A 9,334-nucleotide genomic window follows, 5' to 3' on the forward strand; every position below is an offset into this window, starting at 1 on the left:
GTGCATTCCTAGAATAGAGGTATCATCAGCAGGTATTCACCATTCCTTTGCTTGCAGCTGTTGTGCAGGTCAGCCACTGGGACACATCTGACACAGGGAGTAGGTAATCTTTGTCACAAACCCTTCCCATTTGTTAGAAATCCTACACAAGTTGTCCTTTTTTATAAATTAGAGAGAAAACCTCTTTCAGTTCACAGACGGATTTTTTGGAGTAAGAGATACCAAATATAAAAGACTTACTAATTGTTTGTCTAGATTCCCAATATGTGTGGTTCAGTTTCTGAAATAAATGTAATGATAAAGGTGATAAACATGTCTCCAGCTGTCAGACTAATAACAAAAAACAAATACTCCAAACATCACATACTCAAAATTAATGGCCATGACTACTGATGTTTAATCTATGAAATATAATTTGTTTACCAAGTTTGCCGTATACTGTTACTAGGTCAGTAAGATTAGATGGGCAGCAATTTTTTAAACTACTTTTAAACAGTTTGAAGGTACTTATTCGTAGATCACCTCTGTTTATCTGTGCTCTCCCAAGACAGCATTGATAGTTAGAATTCTAAATTGGGATTTTTTAACCCTTTTTTCAAAATTTAGCCCCATCTGTTAATACTCTATTTATAAAACAGAGCACATAATATGATAAAGGAGGTTCATGATTGAATAATGAAGCTTTGCAAGAAACTAAAAAGCATTATGTTTTAGTTACTTTTATTCATCCAAAGAACAGGAAAATTTATCCTAAATATTGGCATTTTGCAATTAAACATTTAGTTCATCAGTGTGCCCTATCTAAAGTACTTGCCATACTCTATTATTTCACCATGTAATTACTCAACATGCAAGCATCTAACCCTCACACATCAGTAACTACTGTCACCTCTGTCCTGTGGCCTTGGGAGCCTTAATTCTAAAAAGTAGACTTCTAGAGAAGCTGAATACTTGGGAGTAACAGAAGAAAAAAAAAATCAAGAAAATTGGAATATATTACTCATTCAACAAATATTTATTGAATATCTACTGTATTCCTGGACTCATTCATAGTATTACATAAGTGAAGAGTAACAGACAAAAATACCTGCCCTTGACAAAAATGGGGGCAGATTCTCCAGCACTACTGTCCTGAGCCATAGAGAACTAGAGCGTGACTATACACACTTAACACATGCACACAAGCATAAAAAACATTTTTCTACATAATCTGAATTTGTTCACATCCTTTTTTCTTTAAAAAAAAAAAAATTATAACCTGCCATTAGAACCAGTTAACAAATGCACCTTAATTTCCTAGGAACTCTCTTTGAAAAAATATGAATACTTCCAGATAGGTTTATGGATTTTCAGTTTCTTATACCACTTGAAACCCCTCAGTCAGATTGCTTTTCTCCTAACAACTAACTGGTATCACTTGCACTAAGAATAGAAGTTTTTATTTTAAGGAGGAAAGGTGATGTTGAAGTTTGTACCGTTTACTTGGGTCACAGACAGCCTGGCTCTAATGCCTCAAAGAAAAGCATAAAATAGAATGAAGGAGAGACACTAAATGAAGCCAGGATGCTAAAAACAATTAATGTCCATGCAGAAATATCTAATGGTTTGCTTTAGAAAAGGGAGGTAATTCTTCTTTTCATCCTGTTTTTCTGTCATTCTCCTGACTCCTTGTTTTGAGGGTCCACAGTTCAGACTTTTACTACTCATTCTGAGGATCCACCATTTCTGTGGTTTCCAAGGGGACACAGCCTCTGAGTTCTAAGCAGCTAAGCTTACTGAACTTTTGGAGTGTAACCTGCTTATAAGTAATTAAATAATAGCTTTAGGGCATTCATGTGCTCATTATAAACTAGTCTAATCTGATCATAAAACAGAGTGCCTCTTCGGCAACTCTTTATTAGCCTAATTGTATTTATGCATACACTTAAAAATTATAATTGTGTCTATGCATAAATTCATTTCTCTAATTCAACAAAACCCATACCATTGCCCTAAGGATGCGACATATCACTCTGCTGGAAATTTAGCGCTACTTCACATTTAAAATACAAGTTTTAACATTAAATAATTTCTTATTCCCCAAAAAATTAATTTCTCTTTCTAGTCTCTCACTGAATTTAAATTCTAACTAGTTACTGCACTAGGGCAGAGGTTGAGATATCACTGATAGTTCACACTGAGTTTGTTCAGCCTGTTTTGCATCCATGAAAATAGTTTTTGGTGGTAATGGTTGTGTAATGATGTGTAGAAATTTTATTGGAAATATTTCCCCCAGAATTCTTCAAGTGTTTTAGTATGTGTGACAAACAATAAGAATTTCGTAGCTATGTTTTTTATTTCAGTGTTTAGTGGCTAAATCATTACTAAGTTATAATTTTATTAATAAGTTTCACTATAAAATGGACCATACAGGTGATCGAGGAAACATCTCAACATCTTCTAGACCAGCTTCTACATCAGGAAAATCAGAGCTGTCCTCTAAACACAGCAGATCTCTTAAACCTGATGGACATATGAGCCGGACTACTGCTGATCAGAAGAAGCCAAGGGGCACAGACAGTTTATCTGCTAGTGAATCCCTCATCTTAAAATCTGATGCTGCAAAGTTGAGGTCAGATTCCCATAGTAGGTCATTGTCCCCCAACCATAACACCTTGCAGACATTGAAATCTGATGGGAGGATGCCTTCTAGCTCCAGAGCTGAATCCCCAGGACCAGGTTCTCGGTTGTCATCTCCTAAGCCAAAGACTCTCCCAGCCAATAGGTCTAGCCCATCAGGTGCTAGTTCTCCACGCTCCTCCTCACCACATGATAAAAATCTACCTCAAAAAAGTACTGCTCCTGTTAAGACAAAACTTGATCCTCCTCGGGAACGTTCCAAATCAGACTCTTACACACTTGATCCAGATACCCTCCGCAAGAAGAAAATGCCCCTCACAGAACCTTTGAGGGGACGGTCAACATCACCAAAACCAAAATCAGTACCAAAGGATTCTACAGATTCCCCAGGGTCTGAAAATAGAGCTCCCTCTCCCCATGTGGTACAGGAAAACCTCCACAGTGAGGTGGTCGAAGTCTGCACCTCAAGTACTTTAAAAACAAATAGTCTAACAGACAGCACCTGCGACGACAGCAGTGAATTTAAGAGTGTGGATGAAGGTTCAAATAAAGTTCATTTTAGCATTGGAAAAGCACCACTGAAAGATGAACAGGAAATGAGAGCATCCCCCAAAATAAGTCGAAAATGTGCTAATAGACACACCAGGCCCAAAAAAGAAAAATCGAGTTTTCTTTTCAAAGGAGATGGATCCAAACCTTTAGAGCCAGCCAAGCAAGCCATGTCTCCTTCTGTGGCCGAATGTGCCAGAGCTGTGTTTGCTTCCTTCCTCTGGCATGAAGGCATAGTACATGATGCAATGGCTTGTTCTTCTTTCCTAAAGTTTCATCCTGAACTTTCCAAAGAACATGCTCCTATAAGGAGTAGTTTAAATAGCCAACAGCCTGCAGAGGAAAAAGAAACCAAGTTAAAAAATAGACATTCATTGGAAATATCATCTGCACTGAATATGTTTAATATTGCACCCCATGGACCAGATATATCTAAGATGGGTAGCATCAACAAAAACAAGGTATTATCTATGCTTAAGGAACCACCTCTGCATGAAAAATGCGAGGATGGGAAAACCGAGACCACTTTTGAAATGTCCATGCATCACACAATGAAGTCTAAATCTCCTCTTCCCTTAACTTTACAACATTTAGTGGCTTTTTGGGAAGACATCTCTTTGGCTACTATCAAAGCTGCTTCCCAGAATATGATTTTTCCAAGTCCTGGTTCCTGTGCAGTTCTTAAAAAGAAAGAGTGTGAGAAAGAGAATAAGAAGGCCAAAAAGGAAAAAAAGAAAAAAGAAAAGGCAGAAGTGAGGCCCAGGGGTAATTTGTTTGGAGAGATGGCCCAGCTGGCAGTAGGAGGACCAGAGAAAGATACCATCTGTGAACTGTGTGGGGAGTCACATCCATACCCAGTGACCTATCACATGAGACAAGCTCACCCAGGTAAATGATACTGGCGAATGTATGTATAAGTACTTTTTTCTTTACTGAACCAGATCACTTCATTTGAGCTGTTATGTGAATTTTGGCAAAGGATAGGGAATTTATAGTATCTTAAAGTACATTATCAGTACAGGGTTTTGCAAAAAACAGATAAAGAAATTCTAATATTATGATGACAAGGTCATTTAGTGCTATTTCACTTTCATGTAGCATGTTTTAAAAAATTTTATGTGTTACCCAAAGGGTATGCCATTAATGTGTCTGTCTCACACAACAGAATCAGTGGCGTGCCCATACACACGGGGCATCTCCTTTGATTTTACTATTTTCCTGTTCAGAATTGCAAATTAAATTAGATTATATTGATTTCAATAGGCTTTTTCCTACGGAAGTGATATTGTTTTATCAGAAGACTGCATTTTCAGTAAATGTAATGATTTCTGTAACATTGACTAATATTCCAAATTCACCTAATAGAAATTTGTATTTGTAATTTTTTTCTTTGTCTACATATTATACTTCAAATGTTCTATGTGACTTCTGAAAATATATCGTTGTTATAGAACTTTTATACTCGTTTTGTCTAATTTTATTGACATAATTAAGTATATCTAAATGTACCTATAGTCTACCTCTCTTTTAATCTGCCTGAATAGAAACTAAGTATCTCTCATATTTGGGGCATCGTTTAATTGATTGCTTTTTGATCAAGTAAGCTATTTTTCTGATATAGTTAATAGCCTGAAAAATCAGATATCTATTTCAGTATTTTGCTTTCTTTGAGAAGGTAAATCTGTCATTAATCTATGAGTAATAAGGATCAAACTATTAAGGACACTTGGAGTGTTAAATATTTATTTTTGGTATTGTTTCAAGGTTGTGGCCGATATGCTGGTGGACAAGGTTACAATAGCATTGGGCATTTTTGTGGAGGATGGGCTGGTAACTGTGGTGATGGTGGCATAGGAGGAAGCACTTGGTATCTGGTATGTGATCGCTGTAGAGAAAAATACCTCCGTGAAAAACAGGCTGCTGCAAGGGAGAAGGTATTTTATTCCATTCGGAGCTATAGTTTTAATGATACGGATACACTTTATAAAAATACCTTTTAATGATCTTATTACATCAGATAATTCCACATAGTTGATATAAAAGATCAGCTTTTACAGTGGAAATCATATACAAATTTAATATTTGTACTACGTCAGCTGCTTTTAATTTTAAAAAATTAACTATATATTGGAATAACACTGGATAACCTCTGCTACCTGTTTTTTTGGCTCCTTTGTTTTCCTATTCCATAGCTACTCTCTCTTTTCCTTATTCACTCTAGTGGCTAACCTAACTAAAAAATTTCACTGAATACACACACTGAGATTATTTACTTTTTAAAAAAATGAATTATATTTAGATTTAACTAGTTAGGTGTTAAATTTTTCTGAAGAAAGAAAGGGAGTATAGTTTGTGTTTAATACAAAATAGTCAGCCCAGGATGAATATGAAGTGAATGTTGTTTTTTATAATCTTAGTATTTTAAAATAGCTTTACAAGTGTTTAATAATTTTTATTGGAAACTCAAAATACTTAGCTTAAGAAACTAAAGATTTTAATATAAGTCAGAAAAGATTACTTTGATTTTTTTTCTTTGCCAGGTCAAACAATCTAGGAGAAAACCAATGCAAGTCAAGACCCCTCGTGCCTTGCCCACCATGGAAGCTCACCAGGTGATTAAAGCCAATGCACTCTTCCTGCTGTCCCTGAGCAGTGCAGCCGAACCGAGCATTCTGTGTTACCATCCTGCAAAGCCATTCCAATCTCAGTTGCCCAGCGTGAAAGAAGGCATTTCTGAGGATCTTCCTGTGAAAATGCCTTGTCTCTACCTTCAGACATTAGCTAGGTAATAAAATTTTGTTGTTGTTTTTTAATCACCTTTGGATTAACAGTGATTGTTTATTGATATCTAGGGTAGTTCAGTATTTGACCTATACTTTATTAGATATTGTGTACTGTAAAGAAACTTCCAGGCATTTATTTTTTTGAGTTGCCTTGACTAACATAATGACTTTATGGTAGTAGGTATTTAAAAAACTATAAAAATGCTTCATCAATTTACATTGTTATTAATACAAAACATGTCTTAGAAAATAAGACTGTAGCTATCTTTCACTCTTTGGTAGGCTGACTTCAGTCTGTTAGTGCGAAATGCTGAAGTAGAAAAAAGTTGGTGTTTTCTTAGCAGTCTTTTATGTCATAAATTATTCATTCTGTTAGCATTTAAATGAATACTAACTGGGCACCTGCCAGCCTTGTGCTAGGTCCTGAATGAATGAATGAATATAACAAAATCCTGGCTTCTATGTACTCATACTGTGATGTCAAGTCAGACATGTCAGTGAAACATTTGAAATGCCATGTGAGGAGTGCTACAATAGAAGTATGTATGTAGGATGCTGTTACAGCATAAAGGATGGAGAGTATCTCAATCTTCCCAAGGAAATCAGAAAAGGCTTCCCAGAGGGTCTGACCCTTTAGTGGAGTCTTAAAGGATAAATAGAAACCTGTCAGGCAAGTGATGGGAAGAAAGCAACGCCTGGAAGAATAACCCAGGTGAGTAAAAGACACAAATGAAATCTCATTACACATTTGAGGAATCACAGGTTGTTAAAGGACTGACTACTGGAGGAAATGTGTGAAAGCCCATTCAAAATGATTGGTTCACCCAAGTAATGTCGGGCCCTGTAGCCCAGGTTAAGATTGCATTTTATCCCATGAGCAGAGGAAACAGTGGAAAAATTTTAAACAGAGAAATACATGAATTGGTTTGCAATTAAAAGATCACTGTAGAATGTGGAAGCTAATGTGGAGACTAGATAAAAGTGCATTACTAGAGATAGAGAGAAACCTGTTAGTATTCTATTTTCATATATTGGACCTGAAGGGTGCAGCCTATACTTTCACACATCATGCAGTGACACTCCAAAAGAGCCTTTCATATACCAAAATCAGATTTTTTTCATCAGCTGACAAATGAAGATATCTAGATATTGCCTGCTGACATGGCTTGCCAACCAACAGTTCCATTATGGAAATTGTCCTCTTTGTGTGGCAGAGTTGTGTGATTTTTAAAATTTTGTGCTTACTATTACAAAAAAATGAATAAGCAACAAAAATGAAAATGTGAGACTAAATACATTTGAGACGGAGGTGGAAATCATCAGGTATGCCAAATACAGTAGATCTTTAGTGTGAAGCATACCACTCAGTGGACCTAGGTTAGCAACTATTTATTCATTTGGAAAAGGAAAGAATCAAATTGTAAAACATGAAAAATGCTCACACAGCATTATTACAGACTTTTTTTCTTTTTAGCTCTCTGGGGAATGGGCACCCCCTCCACCCTGAACCACAGAAAATTTCATATATCTAATATTTTTCAAATATGATCTTATGTATGTTCCTACCCAAAAAAGTAACTGCCTTATTTCAGTGGTCTGTGCAAGAAATAATAAGCATGAACCAAGGCAGTGGTGATAGGGAATGAGAAGAGAGAATGGCTCTGAGAGGAAACCTAATATCATGGGCTTGAAAGATGATGATGGTAGAGGGCTAAGCCTACTACAACACTGGAAATATTTTAGCTTAAGCACCTGGATGGTTGGTGGGATCATTCACCAAAACACTGGAAGATGGAAAAGCTCTCAAAAGGAAAGAAACTTAGTTCACTTTTTGATTCGAAATGTTTGTGGTACCTGAAATGTTGATGAATAACATTATCAGACTTTTATTTTCACCTACCTACATCTACAATTATTTTAATACTTTGCCTTTAACTATGATTTACGTGTGCTGCTTCTCCTGTTATGAAGGAGATTAAAAATGAAGAGGATCTGTATTGCCATCATACTTTAAGTTATTGGGTTTGATTTAATACAGGCATCATCATGAAAATTTTGTGGGCTATCAAGATGACAACTTATTCCAGGATGAAATGAGATACCTACGTTCAACATCTGTACCTGCCCCATATATATCAGTAACTCCTGATGCAAGTCCTAACGTATTTGAAGAGCCAGAGAGCAATATGAAGTCTATGCCACCAAGGTATTTTAGTTCTCTCCTGTTTGTTGAATAGCTAGTGTTTGGTGGAAGAAAGACTTTGAACTAGAAAAGAGTCCTTTTCTAGTTGTTGTTTCTAGTTGTTTCTACTTGTTGTTTACAGTGCCTCCTAACTTAGGTATGGTAGTATCAGAGTAAAGAGCTTCTCGAAAAGCTGAATAGAAACGTGTTATAATAATATAATACACAAGAAAATAGAGGCCAGGCATTGTGGCTCACAACTGTAATCCCAGCACTTTGGGAGTTCAAGGCGGGTTAGATCACCTGAGGTCAGGAGTTCGAGACCAGTCTGACCAACATGGTGAAACCCTGTCTCTACTAAAAATACAAAAGATTAGCCAAGTATGGTGACACACACTTGTAATCCCAGCTACTCAGGAGGCTGAGGCAGGAGAATTGCTTGAACCTGGCAGACAGAGGTTACAGTGAGCTGAGATCATACCACTGAACTCCAGCTTGAGAAAAAAAAAAGAGTACCACTGAAACTTTTTTAGAGGAGGAATGATGTGATAAAAATGCAAAGGTATTCTCACAGTGACAATTGAGAAACTGACATATGGATTAAAGAGATATATTTTGTAGGAAAAATAAGTGTGACTTGTTGACTAACTGGATAATGAAAAAGGTAAGTTTAAGATGACATGAAGATTTCAGGCACAAATAACTGTGAACATGGTATCATTGGAAAGGAAGACGTTTGCTGAATGAAAAGAGAATGTGCTTGTTAAGAGCATGCCACTGTGTTACTACTATACAGCTATAATTATAAACTAATATAATAAATACTTTAATCACAATAGAACATATATATCCAAATGAGGTTTTTTGTTGTTGTTGTTAAAAATACATACAACTTCTCCCCTCCCCAACTGCGTGGATTACTCGTCAGAATTTCTTTGAAGCTGCTCTTGACATTTTCTCCAGAGTGCAGTGCAACCTTTAATATCTTCAAAAGTAATAAAGTATTTCTAAAGGAGATACACTGTTTAAAAAAGTCAGAAACCATTTTGACACTAGTCTGACAAGTGTGATTCTCAGTGGATTATTATTACCCCTTAGGATCAAAATTCAGAGGCTGAGGCAAGAGGATGACTTGAGCCTAGGATTTTGAGGTTACAGTGAGCTATGATTGTGTCACTGCACTTCAGCCTAGGTGACAGAG

The 9,334-nt window shown here is 36.4% G+C and overlaps 1 protein-coding gene across 1 annotated transcript in view; it reads left to right on the forward strand.

Moving 5' to 3' along the window:
- MYCBP2 (MYC binding protein 2, E3 ubiquitin protein ligase) overlaps positions 1-9,334 on the forward strand; it is a 271,487-nt gene that overhangs the window by 214,025 nt on the left and 48,128 nt on the right. Inside the window, exons 57-60 of the mRNA XM_012000660.1 lie at positions 2,413-4,056; positions 4,933-5,102; positions 5,709-5,953; positions 7,990-8,157. Coding sequence (XP_011856050.1) covers positions 2,413-4,056; positions 4,933-5,102; positions 5,709-5,953; positions 7,990-8,157 — 2,227 coding nt within the window. The remainder of the gene's footprint in view (positions 1-2,412; positions 4,057-4,932; positions 5,103-5,708; positions 5,954-7,989; positions 8,158-9,334) is intronic.

Source organism: Mandrillus leucophaeus, unplaced genomic scaffold (genome assembly GCF_000951045.1).
Source record: "Mandrillus leucophaeus isolate KB7577 unplaced genomic scaffold, Mleu.le_1.0 Scaffold638, whole genome shotgun sequence".
Classification (NCBI taxonomy): Eukaryota; Metazoa; Chordata; class Mammalia; order Primates; family Cercopithecidae; genus Mandrillus; species Mandrillus leucophaeus.